The 25,316-nt window shown below is 44.9% G+C and overlaps 3 protein-coding genes across 3 annotated transcripts; 2 read left to right on the plus strand and 1 right to left on the minus strand.

Annotated features, from left to right (window-relative positions):
• The first annotated feature begins 21 nt into the window (after positions 1–21).
• LOC132474306 (transmembrane protease serine 2-like) lies at positions 22–2,910 on the plus strand. The gene is made up of 7 exons (XM_060074917.1): positions 22–182; positions 409–493; positions 794–886; positions 1,066–1,179; positions 1,888–2,017; positions 2,357–2,467; positions 2,605–2,910. The coding sequence occupies exons 1-7, from the start codon at positions 168–170 to the stop codon at positions 2,693–2,695; spliced, it is 639 nt and encodes a 212-aa protein (XP_059930900.1). The 5' UTR covers positions 22–167; the 3' UTR covers positions 2,696–2,910.
• Positions 2,777–6,749, plus strand: LOC132475232 (transmembrane protease serine 2-like). The gene is made up of 7 exons (XM_060076238.1): positions 2,777–2,781; positions 3,010–3,165; positions 3,561–3,733; positions 4,279–4,380; positions 4,500–4,636; positions 5,459–5,611; positions 5,704–6,749. Exons 1-7 carry the CDS (start codon positions 2,777–2,779, stop codon positions 5,734–5,736), a joined length of 759 nt encoding a protein of 252 aa, XP_059932221.1. The 3' UTR covers positions 5,737–6,749.
• Positions 6,135–17,193, minus strand: bace2 (beta-secretase 2). The gene is made up of 9 exons (XM_060074729.1): positions 16,628–17,193; positions 13,073–13,161; positions 12,631–12,847; positions 10,958–11,089; positions 10,152–10,286; positions 9,703–9,804; positions 9,277–9,426; positions 9,018–9,186; positions 6,135–7,636 (listed from the first exon to the last, which is right to left on the minus strand). The coding sequence occupies exons 1-9, from the start codon at positions 16,916–16,918 to the stop codon at positions 7,395–7,397; spliced, it is 1,527 nt and encodes a 508-aa protein (XP_059930712.1). The 5' UTR covers positions 16,919–17,193; the 3' UTR covers positions 6,135–7,394.
• Between the last annotated feature and the right edge of the window lie 8,123 nt (positions 17,194–25,316).

Genomic DNA, 25,316 nt, shown 5'->3' on the forward strand with positions numbered 1-25,316 from the left:
TTAAATGTGTGCTCTCTCTCGCTCTCTCTCTCACGATGGACGAGGTGTGTCCACTACAAGTGGTCAAATACTCCTTATTGCTGCAGGGTGTTCGAGAGATCAGAGACAACCGCAGAGTTGTGGGAACTTTACTATAAGTTTTTTGATTTCCTAAGGGAACACACAAAATGACAACCAATCAGGTGAGCTTCAATTTGTATTCTTTAATTATAAAAACCTTAACATATCCAAATTAGCCGTCTTTTACATGATTCAAAATAAAGGGATCACAATTTTAAGGAAATCCATCCAACCCTATTCCTGTTTGGCTGTAAATCCATCCATGATCTACTGAATACTATCAGTACGTGGACCTAGATCGTCCTTTCATCAGTGGGTATGAACTAATCTCTTGACCCGTCCAAGCAGGAGCCGCAGTACGTTCACCATCTAGAGCCACCGTGTGCTCCTTCAGCACCTCCTCTGGTCCTGTACTCAGACCCCAAGAACAAAGGTAGGCCTACTATATAGAACTATATTATTGTGTTTGCAAAAGCATATCTTATTTAGAAAATGTATATATTTGCATATACATTTTTGGTATCCAAGTATTGGTCTGCACTTCAACCGTTTAGTTTGTTCTGCAATTAGCAATAAAAGGATAGTAAGAAAGATTGATGAAATATGATGTATAATTATTTGCAGATTGGTTTTATTTATTAATCTTATTGATAAATAAAAAAAGTGTCAACGGTTTATGAAAAGTCATTTCATGTCTCGTGTCTTACTTTCCATGGTCACGCTGTATCGGCAGGTGTTAGACACTGGTGTGGCCGCTACTTTATGGCTATAATCTATAGCCTGCTTCTTCTGCTACTGGTGGCCGGTGTCCTCTTTGGTTACTACTGTAAGTACAGCGGAGCGTACGTGTATACTTCCATCTAATGTATTATTGCAAGGTTTTGGGGAGGGGGGGGGGTGTCTGGCTCTGTGTCTATCTGTCATTGTATGCGTGTGGGGGGGGGGGAGATAATGTGGAATAAACGTAATGATAATGTCCCATGATGTGTCCTGTGTGCTGTGCAGGGTCGTCTCCCTGTGTAAGGGGCGTGGCGTGTGGCGACGTCGGCTGTGTCTGGAAGTCCCAGTGGTGTGACGGCGTCAGAGACTGTCGGGGGGGCCAGGACGAATCCTCCTGCTGTACGTGTCAATCCATATATATATATATAGATATACATGACATGTCCTATTTGTCACACATACATCCCCTTGACATGAGTCATCACACACACACACACACACACACACACACACACACACACACACACACACACACACACACACACACACACACACACACACATGTGTAACATGATGTTCAATATGGACTGGCATATATACATATATATATATATACTGTATATATAAAAAATAATTGATGACATGTTTCCTCTACATAACATAGCAGGATAGTCTAGTTGTCAGGGCTTCGACTCCCAGCGGTCAACGGTAATATATATATAGTTGTTATTAGACAACGTTAATTAAACATAAGCAAAATTCAAACGCAAAATATACACAAGATGTGAAGACAATAGTGTTTATTGCATTAATAAGAAATGTTAGTGTGCTGCTCAGAGAGAGAGAGAGAGAGAGAGAGAGAGAGAGAGAGAGAGAGAAAATTAGCTGCTGGGGCAAAACCATATAGACGTTGGCCTAATGAGCCCCACAACAAAACAGGGTGGGAGGAGGGTAACGTTTAAGGCCCTGGCTATCACTAATTAAAATGTTAATTAAAATATTGGATGGTACCTCCTCTGCCCTCCCACTAAACCTTCGATGGAGGGATACAATGAGAGGGGCCAGGGGCTGGGTGCTCATGCTGTGTTCTTCCTGGTGGCTGTGCAGTGAGGCTGTACGGACCCAGCTCCCTCCTGCAGGCCTACTCCTCACAGACCGGCTCCTGGAGGAGCGTGTGCTCCCAGGGCTGGACGGACCACCAGGGGTGGGCCAGCTGTCAGCTGATGGGATACGACCGGTAAGGGCAATGTTAACGCATGACATACTGATAGACTGATGAAGTAGCCACTTGTGGAGGGAATCCATATATATTCTGATCGAATATATAATTCTGACAATCAATAATGTAGGCATTCTTATTGAGTATTTTGTACACTTGTAATAACTATGATGAAAAATAACTTTGTTTTGTGTGCAGTACATTTTTGTTGACATACGGTGTTTATTTTGATATGCGCACTAATAGATTTAATCACACACATGTTTTAATGCATTTATCTTTCGACCCTTTAACTCATATCTTCTTTCATTAAACTTCCATTAGCGATTATATGTAACAATGTGTTGCGCTGGGCAGGAGCACCTATGTGGCGTCAGGGCAGCAGCAGGGCGGGTCTGACCGGGGGTTCTTCACCGCCAGACCTGGGTGGAGCCCCGAAGTGGCCTTTCTCCAGCAGCTTGTCCTCAGGTAAGAGCCCCCTGCTGGTCAAAGGTAGGAGCACACCGCCTTGATGCTAGGCCTTAGCCTCACTCACTCACTCGCTCGCTCGCTCACATAAACAATGAATTACAAAGTTTTACTTTTGGTCTTTGTCTCATCTGCAGAGATACATGTCCCGGCAACAGACTGGTGACCTTGCGTTGCATCGGTGAGCAGTCCTCCCCTCCCCCTCTTACCTCTGTCAATCAAGAATAATCTGATTTAGGTATATTTATTGGCATACTGTTTTCACTGTATCCAGCCTTGTCATATAACGCAAGGCATAATTCAAATAGCATGTGGTAAGATAATATAACCCTTTATTAATCTCACGTGTTTGGGTGAGAATAATTTTATGATAGTATATCATTCTAAATAATAACAGAGAAATATGAAATCAATCGGATCTCATAAAATATCAAATTAAAGGAGGAGGAGAAATTCGACCTCTAATCCCGACGCAAGAGTCTTAGTTAACGTCCAGACGGAAGACGTCTGAAGGAGTCCATCTTGCCCTCAGACTGTGGCAGGGGGACGGGGGGCTCTGGCCGTCTGGACCAGCAGCCGCAGGGGGTCCGGGGGGACTGGCCCTGGGTGGTCAGTCTGCGGTTGCGGGGCGTGCACCGCTGTGGAGGAGCCATCATCACCCCCCACTGGGTGGTCACCGCAGCACACTGTGTGGTGAGGTGAGTGGGCGTCTGTGTGTAGGCCTTCCGTGGCCGGGGTCTGTTTGTGTTGTGTACACTAGAATGAATCAAGCCATGATTTATATCGATTTTCCTTAAGATCTGCTCAGGGTTTTCGTTTGTTTGACTGACGATGGTACACCTCAAAATAAAAACCTGGACATTTTCCTTTTGGAAAAAAAACCCATACATATACATGTATATTTTCTATCATGGATTATCATCAACAAATGAGCTAATGGCTAGTATTAACAGTTTCCAGAAGATTCCCTCATGGATATGTTATATGAGGGTAGGACATGACAGAGGCGCATGTGTGTTCAAGTCTTTAAATATGATTGGCTTTCATCATCAACCACCTTGAGCCCCAGCTCCTGCCACTTCTGCTCCTGCAGTGACCTCCACCCTGAGGACTGGACTGTGTATGCTGGGGTACAGAAGTCCAGGGACAACCTGTTCAGCCCCCCCCACTCTGTGGGCAGCATCGTGGCTCACGAGGGCTTCAGCAGACTGACCATGCAGAACGACATAGCCCTGGTCCAGCTGTCCGGGCCCCTGAACATCACGGGTGGGGGTCCCATGATTAATTCGTTCTTAATATTTTTTTATTATTGTCATGGTTATTTCCATAACGTTAAGCATGTAATACACTAGTTCACAAGAGGACATACTCCATATATTATAACGTACTGTATATAGAATAAAATAACTCTTTCTAATAACACCTGTGAACAGAGGGTAACCAAGTAGCTACAACGATTTAAAGTCAACTTTATTTTCATTGTCCGTAATCACAGTTACAATCTCAAACGCCTTCACAGGCCCACATTTATACGAACAAACCCAAAGGGAAGTACAGAAGAGGGATGCTTCAATTAAATGCATAAGGTGCCGGAATATCAATCTTAAATAAGGCATCAAATAAGGCATATATTCTGTAGAGGCCCTTTTCATCTATCAACGGTAGAAAGAAGGAAATGTGCCTAAAGCTAAAACCCACAAGAGCCGCTGAAGTCAGGCCTCGTAACAGTAGGGCAGGTGCACCTCAGGTGTGCCTAGTTCCACTAACGAGGTGAAAAAAATCGAATTCCTTAACTTTGTTTCCCTTCCAAGTCTCTAGCGATATCGGAGCTGTGTGTCTCCCCAACACGGGAGTGTACATCGTCCCATCTCAGAACTGCTCTGTGTTGGGGTTCGGCGGGGCGCCAAATGAAGGTCCGATGCTGATGAGATTATGGGACGATAAATTATAATTGTAATATTATCCAGGCACAAATTGTGACCTGATATCCATTCTCTCCACATTAACAAGTAACACGTGTTTGTGTTTTCAGACACTCTGTGCCTGATGGAGGCTGCTGTAGAGCTGGTGGACGGCGAGACCTGCAACAGCTCCCACGTCTACGAAGGCAGGATCACCCAGGATATGATATGTGCTCAACATATGAAGGGGGAACACAGTATATACCAGGTAGGACTCCGCACATGCACTGTCAAAAAAAACGGCAAACTACCAAATAGGTCAAACAAGCACACGCAAGAACACACTTGCACACACGCAAGCACGCACGCACACACAAATGCAGACACGTGCGTGCACAGACTGATGCGTGTCCTGAAATGTGTCGCCTGAAGGGTTTGAGTGATGCATGGCCACCACTGATCGGACTACATCATGTTTTTATCCGTTTCAAGTGTTTATTCGATGTGATGGGCATCGCACACCTTATGCAGACGTCATACGCCTTCTCTAGCTCAATAGGCTTCTATCACAGCGGTGTAATAGTAGGGGCGACCACGGGTGTATCCTAGGAAAAATACAAATGCAAAAATAGTTTGAACCCGAAAATTGTATTAGGCCTACTACAAATAATAAAGTCTGGAATGTCGATCTGTAATCAAGGTATTGGCCAGAACTAGCAAACATCAGAAAGTGTCTGTAAATGTTTCAAATAAACACTATGTTGACTGACCACTGTAGAAAGAAAACTGTTGCCCTGCAGTTTTGTTTTATATGTATATGTTTGAATTCTAGACTGAGACAAGATGTATGTAATGTTCATCATGTGGTACATTAAACAATAACGCTTTTATTTGTGTATATATATTTAGATTTTACAGTCTTCCATTTTTAACGTGACAGGCTTTTAGGCCTTGGTGAACACCAGCTGTAGAGTCCCATTCTTATCAGACCCCAGAGACCAATGGTGCAGAACAATTATTTTCATGACCATTTACCAGAGTACATCAGTATGTACAGCAGCCTTCTGGGTGTTTATGAATTGGTTTCCAGGGTGACGGTGGAGGCCCTCTGGTGTGTGCGGAGGACGGTGTGTGGAGTTTGGTGGGGGACGCAAGCTGGGGAGGGCAGGACGACCTGTCCAACAAACCCGGTGTCTTCGGCAACGTCAGCCATTTCCTGGGCTGGATCCACCGACAGATGAAGGTGGGAAATGTTTCTGGTGTTTTCAGTAGTGAGATGAATGGTGTTTACTAATATGTTCTAATGGCCGCTCCCTCTGATTTCCTCTCCTGTAGAAGTCTGACGACAAATCCATTCTGGCGTCTTGATTGGGTAGCGTAATAGTTTTTAGCAATATTTTTGGGCTGATATTCAAGCCCATGAACCTTTGTACAGATGTATTTTTTTACTTGTATTTAAATGCCATTTTGTTGTAAGTATTTGAAAAGCAAAATGCATTGTAGTTTGTATGAGTAGTATATTGTAAGGCCCTGGTTAGTCAAAAGCTCAAGGTAAAATGTTATTGTATTCGTAGATTAAAAGTTGTTATTATGAAGCATCCTTATTTTTCCTGTCAGCATAAAGTGAGTGCAGATTGTACCCAGATAATAATGATGTACCATGAGCTAACACAGGGTGTCACTCCCAAACATAAAGCCACTGAGAAATGAATGCCCTCCATTGTTTGCACACAAATACAATATCTGGATTTGAGCGATCTTCCTGATTCAGTTTACTCATATTTATTTAATTGAAGTGTTCATTTCGGCACAGGAAAGAAACTCACTCTCTACACTTAAATTGGACCTGCTCAAATGGTTGTGAAGTTTTAAAACATACTTTTGGCACACAATAGGATTTCATAGTGTTCCACAAACTCATTCTCGGGTCACATGATCAAATGCACAAAGCCGGTTAAGCTGCCCATGTGATGTATTGCACCATCTTAGCTGTGGTATTACAGTTAAGACCTGTTTTTTAAGGGACTTTACAAAGGTAATGTAAACTTAGTGTGCGGAATTCATTGTTTCTAAAAGCAAAACTGGTCTGAAACATGGTGGCAAAGACATAGCTATACCTGGTCACTGTCCTTAACAGTGAGCCGGTGGCTTTGAACATTTCAGTGCATCAGGCCTGGCTGCCCAAACCGGACGCTTTTTGTTTATCGGCTTTCAACACATTCTTTGGCATGTAATTGTGATTTGCATAATTACTATGGTACAAATATGCCGTGGGGAATTTAAGGGCCATAGTCACCTCCAAAAACCAATCAAAATAGTTCATTATGAAATTCTACACACACAGTGTTAGTACAATTAAAGTGAAAATGTAAATTAAAAAAGAAATTCCTCTGAATTACAGAGACTCCACACCCATGTTATCAGCATTAAATGCAAAGTGCAATTAAGTTAAGTCTCAAGTCATTGATCAATTCCTCCACACAAGAGGAGCACTTGGACCTAAATGTATTACAAGCAGTGTGTAGACATCATCGATTTTTCATCCCAATGCCTGTAACAAGCATCTCACCGGAAGATGTTTACAATAGAAAACGTATATAAATACAAGGCACTAAATGGACTCCTTCATGTCAAAAATATTATTCTTAGCCCTTACACATATAGCATATTATTCTTCATGGTACAATCAGTGATTTCACAAGTCGTCCAAAGTGACGCGTTTGGCTTGACCCTGAAAGGGTCCCGAAAAAGAGAACTAGAAACCAGGTCTGCCAACAGCGTACCAGCTACAGTCTGGCCGATTGTCATGGTCCAACGAGAGGGTGGGAGGGGCGGGGGTCTCGGACCCCGCCCGCCACCCCGCCGCCCTGCCGTCTGGGCTCCGCCAACTGGGCCCCCGCCACCGCCGCCGCCACCGCCTCCTGCTGCTGCTGGCCCTGCTTGGCGGCGGCAGTGGTGACGGTGGGGGTGGCGGCGGGGGGGCCGCTGCCGGTGGAGGTCCCGGTGGTGGCAGACCCTCGTCTCAGTCACTTGATCCTGTGGCGCACCAGCGACGACTGGTCCGTGATGTCCCCCGAGCGGTGGCGCCGGCGGCAAGGCGTCACCAGCAGCAGCAGCAGGGTGAGGAGGATGGCGGCGCACAGGGCCATCATGGCGTAGGAGATGACCCACAGCAGGGGCTCGTTCAGGGACCCCCCGGCGCAGTCCGTCCCCACGTCGGACGCCGAGAAGGGCCCGGCGATCTCCGACAGCGCCGCGCCCCCGCTCACTACGGACCAGGCATCACAACAGGTTGACTGTCTGACGCACACCATGACATGGAAGTTCTTTAAAAGTCCTGCGCCGGGTACGCAGAGTATTATAATTACACAGGCAAACCTTGAATATGTAGTTTACTTAGGCTTACGATGATAATCCTAAACTTGACATACAGATTAATTAATGTCATATGTAGAGGAGAGATCAACAGGTAAACCTAATAAATTGCATTGCTAAACATAAGCTGAGGAAATGCAATGTTTTGATGGATAAAAGTGGTGTTAAACAATACAGATGATTATGTTTTAATAATTACTTCAACAAGAAATTTTAAAAGGAGAATTTTCTGTTTTCTAGTTAAATTGGATATTTAAGTCGCGTGAAAATTACCCAAGCATTAAAGCAACCATGCTCCAATTAATTCGGTCTAAAACCATCTCCAAGTTTATGAACTAATTAATAAGCGGGAGACTTAAATAAATAAAGTGAATCTTTAACAAATAACTAATAGCTGAAATTATTTCTCAAACAGTTCCCCATCCTGTTATCCCATTTTCTATCTGCAGCCACAAAGCTGGTTGTGTTTTGGTATGTCAGCACGAGGCATAGCACACTGGGTTATGACATGGTGCAGGAGCATAATGGGACACATTTTAGCATATGAAATGCTAACTTGGTGGCCTCATGTGATAGGACAGAAAAATAAAAAATAAATCCCCATTGGTACTACTTTCCAAAATGAAGACGTTCTCGACTGACAACTTACATTTCACACATAGTAAAAGAAAGCATGTTCTTTTTCTTCAAACAGGAAGTCATGTCATGTGACCTTATTGAGAGACGCTTTACCCCAGGAATTAAAATATTTCCAGTCACACGGCAAAGACTTCTTGAGGCTTCAGGCCAGTGTTTGTCTCTGATACAGTTGGTCATTGTAATAACAATGGTGTTGTTTGTACTTTAATTTGGCCCCCAGGACATCTCCCCGGCCAAGGTGGACATTCACATGGTAGACCAAAAGTAGCTGTTCAGCTGTGGAATTTATTCATGAGCATATTAAAATAATCTTGAACCAACTTTTAATTTTTGATGAAAAGGTTTCTGGATTAAGTTGAGACATTGACGTTTTTATGTAGAGCCAATATTTACATTTCAAATTAAATGTTTTACGTGACTTCTTGGGACTAGTGCAAATTAAATGCATCTGTTTTAGGTCCTCAGCCACCCAAGGCCACAGAAACAGTGCAACATTTAGCCTTTGAACACAGAGGGGCAAAGGCAATTTTGCTTGCTTGGCTAAAAGGTTGCTTTGAGACAATATGGCAGCTACAACCACAGAGGAGTAGCACTTATGCCCTCTGCCTTGTACAGGGACCCCCCCACCCCCTCACCTGCACAGCTGCTCACGGCGAAGCCCACCCTCTTCTGGGCGCGGTCGAACACCACGTAGAAGCCCTCCATGACCGTGGCCCCGATCACTAGGCCGTTGGCCGACGAGGAAACGCCAAAGCGGAAGCAGTCCAGCGTGCTGTCGACATCTGTGATTGGCTGAATGTACAGCTGGGGGATGGACCAATCGAAACAGTCACTTGCACCGTGGGTTATAGAGTCGGTGCTTGCGTCACTGTATTTGTGCGTGTGCATGTGTACCTGTGGGAGGATGGTGATGCGGAAGGACTCGCTGGTGTTGCTGGCCCTCAGGTAGATGGAGATCTTTGGGAAGAACCTCCAGGGTGTCTCCCCCTTCATCCAGCAGGCCAGCTTGGTGCCCTCCCAGAAGCCAGAGGAGAAGTCCTGGATCTAGGGGGGAGAAGAGACCGAACACGGGCGGACACAGCACGGAAGTCAGGTCAGTGGACACAAAGGCACGACAACATCAAAATGAATGGAATGAGAATCTTTCCAATCTTTATCATTAAGATACTGTATGTTCGAGAGAAGGACTTAAGAACTACATTTCCCACTCCATTTCCACAACCACAGCTTCAGAGATTCAATGTATGTAGCATCACATTACAGACATGTGATGGTGACGGTGTTACGGCTGTGTACACGTGAGCAGAGAAGCTAACGTACCATAGAGGTCCGCGTGATGGCGTCCACCACCGCGTTAAACACATTGGCAGGAAGTCGCAGCAGGGTCGTTCCACTGTCCACGATGGCTTTGTCCATGTTATACTATGATGACAAACGGGGGGTGATTGTGTGTTAAGTAGGTCACTGTTGACAAAGGCTAACATATGCTAGCTAAGGAGTTGTTACCATTATAGATACATGGGATTTGACACTTTCACTCGAGTTTTACAGTTTATTTCCCTGTTTTAGCTTAGATGTTTGGACTAATTAAGTGAGAATAAATTAATTCTACAATGTTTCTTGTTGTTCTCAAAACCTCACGTGAATTTCTAATATACCTTTTACTACACATATTTCATACCAGTGTTGATAAATGCATTCAAAACTTGAACACAGCCTCAGTTATTTTGGTCAGTATTCAAGCAGCAAAGGCCAGGTCACGGGTTTACCTCGCTGCAGTCCAGGTTCAGACCCTGCTCCCCCACCTCCAGCTTCAACACCTCCACCTGGTAGTACCACTCCTCCTTGATGGGCGTGTACCACATGACGCCCCGGTACAGCGTGGGCTCAGCCCCGCCCATGATCTGGGAGTCGGAATAAACAACAGGGCTGGGCTCACTGCATTGCCGGCTGGGAAAACAGCAGCAATCAGGGAACCCGACAAGCGGTTATCTTTGGCCCGGGCTTTATCCTTGCATGTGTATCCTGGCAGCAGAGTACGGTAGATAATCGGCCAGAAGGCTACAAATGCAAACACACACACACACACACACACACACACACACACACACACACACACACACACACACACACACACACACACACACACACACACACACACACACACACACACACACACACACACACACACACACACACACCGAGAGAGAGTCATCTCATCCTCTACAGCACATGAGGGCAGCGAGCCGCCTGGCCGGGTGCCACAGCCCTGCTCTCAGCAGTGTGGGACCTCAGCGTCATTAGCCCCACGCTAACGAGAGCGAGCCTCCAGTGGGCCAAACGCATCGGGAGGCGGGCCCTCGGCGAGAGCGGTCGCGTGCTGTAAACACAGCGTGCCTCTCCGCTCCCCGCCAGCCGACCGGCTTCCTCCCCCCCCCCCGGGGCGCTACTTATGTCTGGCTGTTTAAAAATTAAGCGAAGAAAAACCGCTGATCATTTATGCATAGAGCGCCACAGCCTGTGATCGGAATCGTTTCCTCATCCAACGCCGGCGGCGGTGCCGTGGTCTACTCACCAGGCTGCCCCCGGGGGGGTCGGTGGCGCCGCCGGCAGAGACCCCCGCGCCACACATCTGGAGGGAGAAGATGTCCGGGATGCCCGTCTGCCGCACTACGGAGTTGAAGAAGGGCTCCACCGAGGAGTCTGGCTGCAGGGGCCCAAGGAGATGGAGCAGACAGCACATTGCCTTAATTGTTCATTGAAATCAAATGCACAGACAATTAGTGTCCACAAATGGATGGAGTCCTCTATTGATACTGTTTCATTTAAGATATTATACAGCTTAAAGGTCCAACATGGCCTAAACTTCTAGCACTGAGGTTGCAGATTGCAACCAACTGTATCCATCAAACCTACCCCTCATCGTAGCCATGGGGATAGCACAACCCCTTTCTTCCTAGAATATGTTGAATTTTTTCGATTTACTTGAAAACGCAAAAAAAGAGCTGTTTGGCCATTCCGGGCTACTGTAGGAAGATGGTGGTGTAGCACGGTGGCCAATGTGGAAGGTTACCCGCTCCTAATAACAAAATTGACTCATTTTTACAATTCTTATTTTCATGACATTATCCACTTATTAAAACCTACCTATAAAAGTACGATTTTATTTCTGCCAAGTCTGTTCCGCTAGCAGCAACTAAATTCTACACTCTGCACTTTTAATAAAGAAATTGTTCAGTTGGAAATTAGGCCAATAAAATGAATCGGATTGGAGTGAGTTAAGAACTCGGATGTGGTTTAAGAATTGTTCACTGAACGCCTTCCTTGTTTCAGTGTTGTCCCTCCACAGTTGTTGCCAAGGTTGCTATCGCAACAACCAAACATGACATGGTTGTCCCAACAACCTTTTTTGCTGCCTTGTTTTCAGAACGGCTCCATCAACACTCCTCCATTAGCAAAAAGAGATTTGGTTTATTCAAATGACAGCAAGGAAGAAATATCATAAATTAAACGGATGGTGTGTGTGTCTGGAGGGTTGGGGCATAGATAAGTCTAAATGAGTAGCCAACAAAATGAGGGCGGTACGGTCATAGGTTCCTTTCGCCCTGACTGAATCGTTGTGTCTTTGTGAGCCCGCCATAGTTTTAGTAGTTTTTTTTTTCATGCCACCAGCTGGATTAGTGCATGTGATGCATGCCTAATAGCACCAAGGCAGACCGGGCCAAAGTATCAATTGAGGCATTCGAGACACAAAGTGGTCAGTGTGAGGATGTCTTCCGTTTTAGAGTTTTTGATCTCCCCGATCGCTGCCGGAGGGAGAATCCCTCTGAACACAACATTTGAGCCGAAGTTGACTTTCCCTCCAACTCCTCCCGCTGCAGAGAGTTTTCCCCTGTAGCATTCCTAGTGACGCGCATACAGTATACGTGATATCCGCTGTGCTGTAGCGTAATGTAGATGTGTTGGATTGTTCTTTGATCATGTTTAGCAGCAGGCTAGAGGCCAAAACTAATCATCAACCCACAAGAACTGGTTTGAAAAAATAAATGCTTTACTTGAATAAAGTAAACTCATCTAAAACAATGTGCAACCAGCTAACATAATATAACATAGCCAGCAATCATTTCATTTGCATGCAATTTCAAACGGTGCTTCTGAATCCTTCCTACCTACCTACCTACCTACCTACCTACCTACCTACCTACCTTCCTTCCTTCCTTCCTTCCTTCCTTCACACACTCTACTTACCCGGGCCAGGAGTGGGTACGCCATTCCCAGAATGCCTTGCCAGTTCACCCCGGGAAGATAGAATCCCTCGGAGGCGGTGATGGCAGCGATGTTGATGACGATGGTCTGATTGGGTCCCTTGGGGATGGAGACCCGGTCTATGCCTAGCCCGCCCTCCCAGTTGCCCTGGGTGTACCTGACGGCAACAGTCCGGCCAGTGGGCCCGAAGGTTGTGGAGCTGAAAGGTACACAGGCGACATGTTGATTTGATATCCACACGTATTGTTAAAGCAGACTCAACAGACAGTCGAGTATGGTAAACATTAATTAATAAGTTTGTATAAGTGTGTCTGTATATTAACCCAAACAAATAGAGACACAATGAAGCTTTCAATTTGCAGGTACACACACAAACACACCCATTACATTTGTATGATGTGTTTGCATTGCGATTGGGACTCACAGGCTAGTGTTGAAGTAGTGTGTGATAAACGGGTGTGGGGTTGACGCCACTGCAAAGTTACTGCTGCCCGTGTCTACCAGGATGTTGAGCTGAAAAACACAAGGCTTGTTCAGTTTCAGGACTTTGGAGTTTGTGCACAGAAAGGTTTAGTGGTAAACCCTTTCTTAATCCTCCTGTGGGAGATGCAATACTTAATAGGAGATTAATATTGCTCAATTTGAATCTAATAGATATTCAGATACAATATGGTTTGGATCAAATACAATAGAAACAATGAGAGTTCAAAAAAAAGAACCTGCCTTGCAGAATCACTCAAAAGTTATAGGGCAGTCCATCATATTTTAGCCGTGACACGCAGAAGTCATGTGTGCTTGTAAAAACAGTCCTACCAACAGGTCTTTCTCACCCTGGGCAACAAATATGAAAACATTGGCCAGAAATCCTTAATTTCACCAATCTTGTGGCCTGAGCACACGTTTGATCAAAACACAATCAAATAATGTGACGCTGCTCGGGACATCAAAAATTCTCTCTGCGTGTAACAAAATGATTCGCTATGTCCCCGGTTTGTTCTACTACTGAGGAAAATGGGGGGAACAGCATCATTTCAAAATGTAAGGGGCGTAGGTCTGTTCGCGGCCGTTCTCGCCACCATTTAAACAGCTATCTTGCATTTGGAAATCCCCAGAATCTGTAGAGAGAGAGAGATCTCAGATTGTCTGGTGTCACGAGACTAGGAGATCACCAGCCATCTTTGAATTGCACAGTATTTGTACCCCGAAGTAAAATTACAGTATAATAATGTTATCATCTAATCAGAGACTCTGGGACCAGAGGATTTATGGAAACCATTCCCTGCCGTCCTGTCCTGGCAGCCATCCATGCGATGGTTCACATGAACATCGGTGTGGATAAAGGATATATAATGTTGTCTCCCTGCCATCGACTTGGATGGGAAAGGAAGTTGTAATTAGCTAATAGAACTCTGGCATGTCCACAGTCCTCACAGTGGCCAGCTGGACCAATAAACACTCCTAACCAAACATCCCCCAGTGTTAAACAAGCCGTCAACGGCCAACCGACCTCGGAGCTCAGATAAATCTCCTACGGAGGAGCGTGCTTGTCATTCCAGTTCAGCTTTAAAGTGTATTAGCGGTGATTAGACGTTGTCCCAACGCGGGGGTTTTGTCGTTTATTATTGTGGAAGTTTAACAGGACTAATCAGCTGAATGAGATGCACAGGTTGGATAAAATTCCCCAACTCCTTCCCTATGGTGGCTTTGACACAGTCAATGAACTAGCTGTGGGCTGGGTGTCCGAGAAATGAACGAATCCATTCCACATGCCAAGTTACAATAACCCGACTCATCCTCATTCCTCCGTGGCTGCCAGTGCCAAGATTGGCCGGGCAGGAAGTGTTTCTTGAACCATGAGAAAAATGGAATGGTGAATTGTCTACATTCTATTCAGTGTTGGTACAATGAACCAAAAGGAATTTTCATCCAACCTGTTAATTATGGTCATGCGGTTTTAATTAAAACCAGTGTGCCACGATGAATGCTGCGTTACATGCTCGTTAAGTTGGCCCTTAGAAGGCCTGGTTGGCCCCTTCAGTCACTGCCAGGCTTATAAGTTCCTGCTCATTGGCCGGGCATCCACCCATTCGTTTGTGTATGTGTGTTGGACTAGTCACTAGACCTGGCCGGAGAACGAGGGGGAGGAAGCACTCACTCACCCCCCCCCCCCCCCCCCCCCCCCCACTATTATCAAGCCTGTTTATGGAAGCGGCAGTGGAGTCCTTAACCCCCGTTTCTCTAACCTTTACCAATCAAACCGGTTTTTTCCCCTTGCCGTAGCCAGCCTGATGAGCCTCAGGCAAATCCCTCCACCACCACCACCACCACAGCTGCCGCCGCCAACACCAGCCCCCATGTCGCGCAGCTTTCCCTGGCTAATTGGCTGTGGCTGGCTGGTGGCGGCGTGCATCTGCTACCTGTTTGTACCAATTAGCAGATGTGAGGTGCTCCAGCCGATGTCTCTCCGCCTTGCTAACAGATGGGTCAATTAGTGGCTCATTTGAATAGCGTCTCATTTAAAAGCGGGTCCGGTGTAATCACACCGCTTGTTATTTTATCCTGGGTGTAATAAAATTGGAGTTGAGATAAAAGAGGGTATTTTTAAACGACCTAAACAAACTGAGGGGAAATTAATTGGATGATTCCATCGGCTGGGGGATCTCATTTGTTGTTGTTTTTATGCAAAGGTAATATTGCTATTTATATTCTCAGTGTGCACATTAGTTGGCGTTTAATAGTCTAGTAATAATTGCCTCATTGTAGAGGAGGGATTTATATCCATCCATCTATCTTTACCTTTATCTATATATATGTCTTTCTAGGAAATCTATATGTCTGCATACTTGGAAGGTTTACGTTTAATGAATGAAAAAAACGACTATTGTACCAAAACAGTATATTATATAACAAATAATGCTCTGGCAAATACACACTGATCGTGAACAAGCAGACATAATCTGATAAACAACCAAATAGATAATATGTCGCTTTAATATTCCACATTTCCCTCTGAGGCAAACACAAAGTGAGCCAAGGGCAAGAATAAAGGTTATGCCTTTCTGACCATGCTGTGCTGTTGAAAGAGTATTAAAAAGCTCTGATCTTTCTTACCTGACGCTCAAGAACAATGGCCGATTGACTTCCTTATGTAATTTTCACAAGCTTTAACACAACTCAATGGTATGTCTGTCTACTTTAACATGTTTTATTTTTAGTTTTATGAATGTAATCTGTAATGAATAGTAATTGCAGATTGTACATTTTAGCCCTGCTCATTTTGTGAGACCCATTCTAAACGCAATTAAACACTAAATATGTTCAAGTAGAAATTCAGGGGGACCAGCTCCTCCTGATCAGAGACCAGTACAGATCTCCCGGGAGCCTCCTAATCCCAGTCAGCTGCCTGCTCCTGAGAGAAGCAGCGGCCCTCCTCAAGGCAGGCATCATGTGAGTGCATGGGAGCAGGGGTGTTAGTCTGGCTGGAGGATCCCGACCCCCCCCCCCCCCCCCCCCCCGCCCCCAGGCTGTCCTACATAATAGACCTGCTGTAACCCCCCCTTTATCCTACAGGCCCAGCAGTCCTCCTATCTGGTGAATAGTGTCCTCACTTTGCCTGATTCTTACATTGTGTGTTTATTTTTATTATTTTGGGGGGAGATTATCGTTTCCTACAATAGCGGGCATTCATGCATTCACCCAGCAGCACCCTTAGCTTCCAGGGGTCACGTGTTCATATGGAGATGAGGATCAATGAGAAACAAATTGCATTTTATGATAAGACGGACCAACAGGTCTTATTTATGCATTAAATCCAGGATAATTATAGTTATAATTTATACAAAATAGGTTAAAATTAGTTTATAAAACAAACTTGATATGATCCACATTTTCTGCGTTTCCCTTTTCCATTCATAACAGAATACAGCGACTTTAGACCACAGTGAGCTCATAACAGTGAATGGAGATGAACGAACCATACCTTTTGAGCAGGGGTGCCTATGGACATCTCTATGTAGTAGCCTCTCCCCGAGTCGCCTTCCAAGTTGTTGATCATATCTAAAAAGTTGACTATACCTGCGGGGTCCGAGGCCAAGGAAAGCAGCTTTCCGCCCACGCCTGGTGTTTGCTGCAGAGGTGTCAGGTCTACATCCCGAGAAAAGTTGAACTTCCCAAGGTATATTTTGAGTGGGACCGCAAAGTGTCCATCACAAATGTCGAAACATAAACGGAAGAAAAATAGGCATAAGAGGGCATGTCTCCTGTGAGCCATTTTTTTTTAGTTCGAAAAGTTTTGCTGGAAATAATTAAACTTGTCAGAAAATCTCCAGTTTCCCATTCGAAGTTGTCTCTTCTGGAATAAACTTCTCCATGGCAAGAAACTCATAAATTGAGTGGTTGAGGGGTTTCTCCCCCGTCTAAAGAAACCGCGGCATGTGGCTATTATGAATACATGAGAATATAATGCCTTGACTGCTGGATGTGATCCGACAACTCGCTACAGTTGTTTCGGTTCTCTGCTTTCACTTCACTGACTGGAGGGTGAACTTCCTGGATGGCCGGTGACGTATTTCATCAGCTGACGACTTGCCTCTTGATAAGCGGGAATAGAGCAGACAGGCTCGAGCACAAGGTATTGATACGGAGACAATTGATCATTAATTGAATTATAAATAAATTAACAGAGGCTACACCCATATTCGTAAAAATAGCTAATGTATTGTGGAGTTATTAAAATATGTGTTAATTTGTTTGATAGGTGTTCTAAATAATATTACTTTTAATGAAAACATTGAATGTAAAAACGTATGTCCTGAATAAAAAATAATCATAAATATATTATTCAATAAAATGTTCTCAATATTTTGTATTCTTCGCCCTCTGACCTTTTTTTGGGGGTAAATAGTTTTTTATTGATTTTTGCCTATACTGATTTCTGATTGACACATTCATTTCCTAATCCACCTGAGGCATTGGCAATTATCAAATTGGTCTAATTATCAACTGCACTTTGCTGAAGATGATATATTTTTTGTAGGACTATTCGTTGAATCAAATACATCTGAATTCAAAATGCTGTATCAGCAGGTCAAAGTTAAGCCATTCAGCTTTTGTGGATTTTCATCTTTCAGCCGGGAAGAACATATTTCTGCATTTACATGAATGGTAGCAATGAGATGGTGAGTGTTATGATCAATATGTCATAGTCCACTTTTCACACTGCATTAGCACACAGAGACAGCCTCTGTGTGAAATCCTAATGGGTTCCCCTGGCTCTCTCATTCACATGATCGCTCTCCTTCTCAATCTGTGTTTTCTTCTGTCTGTCTGTATGACTATCTTTAATCCAGCCTGTCTGTCTGTCTGTCTGTCTGTCTGTCTGTCTGTCTGTCTGTCTGTCTGTCTGTCTGTCTGTCTGTCTGTCTGTCTGTCTATCCTTCGTATTTTGGTCTTTATCTAAATCTCTTTCTCTATTGCTTTCTTTCAATCTTTCTTTCCTTCTTACCGTCTTTCCGTCTCTGTCTGTCTGCCTGGCTGCCTGCACTACCTGCCATATTCTCTGTATGTCTGTCCATCTGTCTGTCTGTCCTATTTCTGTCGATGTCTCAATCTCTTACTCACTCTCTTATTGCTGTCAACCCTACTATTTCAACTCCTTCTCCTATTTCTTTGCCGGTTAGGAATGGCTATTTGCAAAGGGAAGTAGCCACTGTCACGCATTGTACTGATAGTCATGGACTAGGTCCCGTGGAAGATTTCATGGACAATTTCTGTCATCGTGCTTGTTTGTTTTCACATCATATTCAGATATTTCGCACAGGATTCCCACAAGCGACAGAATATTGAAGGTGCAATGCAAACATTTTAAGTTATAGATGTCAGCTATTGATATTTATGTTGTATTCACTTTGAATATATCAAGTTGGCTCTAATCCCCTGTTGCTTTTTGTAGTGCCCTAAAATATTGTTTGTGTGTGACTCACCAGTCACACACTGCTGTGTTTTCTGTCTATATGCTATACTTCTTATTTGACTATAGTAGGTTCATTCCAAGTTCCCATAGCTTAATACAATTCATCCTGATGTTGTTTTACTTTGAATATCAGCGACAGCATAGGCCAGAGGCATTCCCATTTATTTGATTGATAAATCATATGCATATACAGATTATTTCATGAACATAGGCCGACACTGACCATCTTAGTATATTCATGATAAACTGCCTTTGCAATGCTTACTTATTGTGCAGTAGTACCCTATAATATGGATGATCAATTTAATTTAGGTGAGCATCTGCAGAAACACAGTTGTTTTTCTTTCAAATGTTTTATTAATCGTTCTATATGTATGACTTCGTTATTGTCAATAATTGTATAACTACATTTTCTATGTGCTAGAAAATGCAAGGAAATGTCCATTTGCAATCAGCTGCAGTTCTGCTGTTGGCCACTTGAAGGCACTCTTTGCCATGTCTACACCTATTCTAATCCAATATGCAGTTAGTGTAGCACAGTTTATATTATGGGGGAACAGCAAATTAGTGAGTTTAGAGGAGCCAACATCTCTACAGTTGGCAGTGAAAAGTGTCTTTACTGGGACATTGGTCTTAATCCTACCATAACTCTGATCATTCATTACAACTGATGAGAGGGAGAGAGGGAGAGAGGGAGAGGGAGAGAGGGAGAGGGAGAGAGGGAGAGGGAGTATTCTTCATAGCGAATCAAATACTCTGGCCTAATATCGTACTGCGAAATGTCCAGCGTATTGATGGATACATCGTAATGTCTCAAGCAAACAGATTTCAGGTTTCAGTTTCTAGTAAATACATTTTTTTTTCTCTGGTGAAGGTGTTGCATCACATACAAATAGGAAGTTATTTATTCCTTATGTAAGAGAGGGGGATCTTTCTCATATCTATCATGTGTTTTCACATAACAAAATAAATCATCCCCTTGATTATATATGTTGTCAAGCTTAAACCCCACATTCAATGATATCCAGTGTCTTCTCAGGAGAACCACCTTCTAAACATTGCTGCAATGATATCGTTTTTTTGTCAAGAAACAATACACTGAAACGACAACGACGCAAATGCATTTCCGTCCTGTGCACCGTGGATCACAACAATAAAAAGAAACGTAGCACACTCAGAGTGAGCTGGCATTGGCCAGGCTGCAGCCAATGGCTGCGTTTCTTCCAGCCCCTGTTATGTGCCTTCAACACTGCAGCGATCAGCAGGCCTATGTCCAGTCCAATCACTGTGAGGCTGCAATGCTTATCTTGAGATTTGCTGAATCTGTTGGCATCTCCATGTGGCCCAGGATGCAGTGTAATTACAGCCTGGGTTGTACAGAAAGCCATCAGGGATTATAGAGAGGAGCGAGTCATTATGATATGGCTAGCCATGTGTTTTCCCCCCGTTGACACATTATTTTATCAAAGAAGGGCCTGTGGGGGTCATTTTATTCACTTTGAAATTGTGATTCATTTTGGGGTGTTTAAGGGTCGAAAAGTGTCGGTGCACACCGATGATTTATCTTCGGTGGGCTTTATTTAGACCAACACATGTTTTGTAAACAGAAGCCAAATCCAATTGTGTTTTTCAATATAATTCAGAGGTGAATCATCTTTAATTATTATTTCCCTTAATTCATATATTTGTATTTAATCTTTGACTTGCATAAAAGTCTATCACAAACATTGTGTTTATTGTAACAAGCTACATTTCTTCTTTCCCCATCAACCTCCCCCAGAACGGCGGTCTAACCAGGTGCTGACATTCACTGTGTCCTGGAGAGAGGGGGGTAGAAACATGAGAAGCCTGGAGCAGAAGAGAGAGAATATGGCGCTGACATCAGGGGAGTGCCAGGTGACCAGCTTCTTCGGTGCGTTGTCGTCTTTGTGTTTAAAGACCAGAAGAGAAGAGGTTTTCTTAGAGGATCCTACTCTCCAGCAACCCGTCAGTGACGGCGTCTTCGTGACACGGTGTGACTCAGGGAGCATGGGTTACATTTTGTCTCGCGGACTGCTCGCACCACCACCACCCCCCACCCCCCCCCCCCCCCCTCAGTGTGTGTCGGCGGTAACACTGCCTCTCAGCAGTGGATCTCTATCCATTTGTTCATTCATAGGAAAGTCATTAGTGACACATAGATGAGTAAGGGAAGCTACCCGCGTGAACACATACGCATGAACACAAACACATGAGCACATACGCATGAACAAATGCGCATGAACTCATGCGCCAGCTGGGAGTCGGATGAACCCTGCCGTCTCTCTCTCCTTTTGGCCTCCAGGCACCATCCTACTCCTGGTCTTCCTTGTTTTGTACACAAACACATGCACGCACACACACACACACATGCAGATGCTGAAACACACATGCACACACACAGACACACACGCACACGCACACGCACACACAAACACACATGCAGACACATACATAAAAACACATACATATACAGATAGCACACATGAACACCCACACATACACATAAAACCCAAGCACACACACATACACAAATGAACACGCAGACACAGACACATTTATACAGAAATACATATTCAAAAACACATTCAAACAAACGCACACACACACACAAACATAAACAAAGAAATGAACACACCCACCCCCCCCCCCCCCCCCCCACCCCCCCCCCCCCCCCACACACACACACACACACGCACACACACAATTTGACTCTTCCACCATCTGTATATATTCAGACGCTCCAGATGCCACCAGATGCAGAAGCAGATGTTGGGGAGAGGGAATGATGTTGGCGCATGGTAGCTTTGCAGTTGAAGTCTCTGGGACAGCTGATTGGACGGGACGGAATCAGGAGGTTCCTGTACGGTTGAAAGGTTTGCATTTTACACATATTATATTCTATATATCGTACATATCAGCAGTCAGCAAAGATATATGGGACACATATGACCCGGTTAAAACATTTAATATATTTATTGAATGCAGTACAACTTATTCATTTCATATACTGTGGAAATATATTATTCTACGTGAGCAAATTTGTATTCTGAAATTCACCCATACAAATGTTTATATAAGCAATGTATTTCCATCTATATTCTTGTGTTCAGAATACAAGGTCTGCTGTTGGTTAGTTCAGACTGCAGCGAGGCTTTCTTTCCTGGGGATGACACACTAATATCAAAGGAACCTGGAGTCTCTGGACTCCCCATTATATGCTGGTGCATCACCAGCCTCCTGGACTGAGTTTGGGCTGTTATTAAATATGTTTGTGCTGTATGACTCATCTCTATTCTTGGTTAAATAAAGTACTGGTAACTCTTTTTTAGGCGTCTTAGCAATGCCTTTATTGAGTATAAAATAAGTGTAAAATACACCAGACGATTTTATCTAATCAATGAATTGGTCAATCTTAAATTCTATTAATAAAATCATGTATTTCCTTGGGGTTGAGCACATAGATACTATTGACAGATTCAAGAAAGAAAGTACAGTTCATTGATTGTGGTTCTGAATAACAGTAGTTCACTGATCCTAACTTCCACCTCACAATGAGAAGTAGTGCTGGATATTAGCTTCAGGGAGCTAATTATGTGTGAGTGTATGTGTGCAGCATGTGTGTGTGTGTGTGTGTGTGTGTGTGTGTGTGTGTGTGTGTGTGTGTGTGTGTGTGTGTGTGTGTGTGTGTGTGTGTGTGTGTGTGTGTGTGTGTGTGTGTGTGTGTGTGTGTGTGTGTGTGTGTGTGTGTGTGTGTCTGCATAGGATGCAACAGCTGGCACTATAGTCTCCTTGTTAGAATAGGCATCTCCCCAGTGATCGCCAATTAGAAATGTTGAACTTGACTCTTAGGTTGCAAAGGGGCTCCCCATCAGATCTCAGTCGATTCCTCCTGAGAAAAAAAACAACAGCACCCTTAACGATACAGTGGAAATGATTTTGGGCGACGTATAACCAATTTCCTTTCCCCTTCAACGGAGCATGCTGGTACTCCAATATGGTGGTGTGTTGCTCGGTGAAGCAATTCACCTTGCAGTGTGATATTGAGTCTCCTTTGTGCTTGATTGTGTCTTTCGGTGCTTACAGCTATCTATCAGTTTCATAGCATGCAATCTGCATCCTCACAACCGCCCACTACACACCCACAGGAGCTTGAGCTGTCAGGGCTGTGTGTGTGTGTGTGTGTGTGTGTGTGTGTGTGTGTGTGTGTGTGTGTGTGTGTGTGTGTGTGTGTGTGTGTGTGTGTGTGTGTGTGTGTGTGTGTGTGTGTGTGTGTGTGTGTGTTGTGTGTGTGTGTGTGTGTGTGTGTGTGTGTGTGTGTGTGTGTGTGTGTGTGTGTGTGTATGTATGTGTGTGTGTGTGTATGTGAACTTAAATGTAAAAGAAGCACACACACACACACACACACACACACACACACACACACACACACACACACACACACACACACACACACACACACACACACACACACACACACACACACACACACACACACACACAGGAGTTGTGCTTCTATAAAGCTGCCCTTGCAGGGGTAGGATAACATGGAGGGTGCTTGGCCCCTGACAGGATGGTAGTTTGATTGTGTTTGGAGAGAGGATGTGTGTGTGTGTTTGTGTGTATGTGTGTGTGTGTGTGTGTGCGTGTGTGTTTGCGTGTGTGTGTGTGTGTGTGTGCCTGAAGGGGGGAGTGTAAGGACTGTTGGTTGGAAAAAACGAAGGAAGGCAGGAGTGAGTGTTAGCATATGTGTGCGTACACAGCCCACCCGTGTATGTATCTGTGTGTGTGTGTGTGTGTGTGTGTGTGTGTGTGTGTGTGTGTGTGTGTGTGTGTGTCTGTGTGTGTGCGTGTGTGCGTGTGTGTGTGTGTGTGTGTGTGTGTGTGTGTGTGTGTGTGTGTGTGTGTGTGTGTGTGTGTGTGTGTGTGTGTGTGTATGTGTGTGTCTGTGTGTCTGTGTGTGTGGTGGTGTTGGGGCTCCTTCATACATTTTTATGACCACATAGATAAGGTCAGGGGTGTGCCATCGTTACTAGGCAACGCTGCGACCCTGAGCTGGATTGAGCTGTGAAGCTGAGAAGTCAGATATTCCACCTTCCTGCAGCCCTGCTATTGCTCTGTGCATGTGTTAACAAGCCTCTCTCTCTCTCTCTCTCTCTCTCTCTCTCTCTCTCTCTCTCTCTCTCTCTCTCTCTCTCTCTCTCTCTCTCTCTCTCTCCTCTCTTCCCCTCTCCCTCTCTCTGTGCACCCTGGTCAGTGTCAAGGTTGGGAGACTGCTTTAACTGGCCGATTAACCGAGGCAGCCGAGTAATTAAGAAGGCCATTGATTGCATATGACGTTGTCGTGGCGATGGTGTGATGGTTATCAGCGGCCGGGAGAGAGGGAGAGAGGTGCTCGCTGATAGCAATGTAATGAAATGGGGATTTTGTTGGCTTTGATTATGTATTTTTAATGATTCCGTTTGTGCGAGGGGGCTACACAAGACCCAGTGGGTGTATTGATTTTTCCAGTTTTCGAACGAGAGAATGGAGGAGAGGCAGACCAGGCGTACACGCAGCCAGAGAACAAATCACTGAAACCCACCCAGCACTCTCCCTCTCCTCTGACTCTCTCCCTCTCCTCTGTCTCTCTCCCTCTCCTCTGTCTCTCTCCTTCTCCCCTGTTTCTCTCCCTCTCCTCTATCTCTCTCTCCCTCTCCTCTGTCCTTTTCTTCCTCTCCTCTGTCTCTCTCTCTCTCTCTCTCTCTCTCTCTCTCTCTCTCTCTCTCCCCCCCTCCTCTTTCTTGCATATCTCTCCTCTCTCCCTCTCTCCCCCCTCTGTCTCCTCTGGCTTGTAACTCTCTCTCTCTCTCTCCCATTCCCTCCCCTCTTGTTACCTTCCTCTCCCTACCTTTATTTTCACCCTCTCATTCTTGCCACTATTCCTTTTTTTGCTTTTTTGCATCCTTTCCATCCCCCCCCCCCCCCTCTTTCCTACACCTCTCTTTTTTCATCCTGTCCCCTTCAGCGTCCTAGTTTGGCATGTCAAGGTTGGCTACAGATACGCTCCCCTGTGCCTCGGGGCTAACCAATGAGAAGCGAGCTGGGATCCCTCTGTAGCGGGCTGGGCTATCGGTATCGTGAAATGAGAGAAAGGGAAAGAGAGAGAGTGAGAGAGAGAGAGAGAGAGAGAGAGACAAGGAGACAGAGAGACGAAGAGGGAGACGGAGAGGAAGGAAGGAGATGCAAAAGGTTACAGGGAAATTGAGAATAAATGAAGCAGTCATCCAACGCCGCCATGTTTTCAGGGCTTAGCAATCTCACCTGAAGTTGATGCTGTATATTTATTTCAAAAAGCTGGGCCGCTCAAACGGCGGCTCAGTCCGGCGAGAGGGGAATCAAACCATCAAACATGGACGCCATGCTGCTGCTGCCGTGGCTCCCGCCTCTCCGTCCAGCAGCAGCACATGTCTTCTTTTACGATGATGATCTTTTCATGCGCCCCCTGTGGGACGGAGTTGGCTCTGCCTCGCACACGGTTGGCACGCTCCCAAGTCCGCGTGGCCTCACCTCGCCTCATGCGGCGCCGGCCGCGCTCATTCACAGCGCGACCGTTTGGTCGAACGCCGACTGACCTAATGTCACTTCAACCCCACCCCCCCTCCCTCCACACACATAAACACACCCAGACACACACACT

The sequence above is a fragment of the Gadus macrocephalus genome, chromosome 16, assembly GCF_031168955.1.
Source record: "Gadus macrocephalus chromosome 16, ASM3116895v1".
Classification (NCBI taxonomy): domain Eukaryota; kingdom Metazoa; phylum Chordata; class Actinopteri; order Gadiformes; family Gadidae; genus Gadus; species Gadus macrocephalus.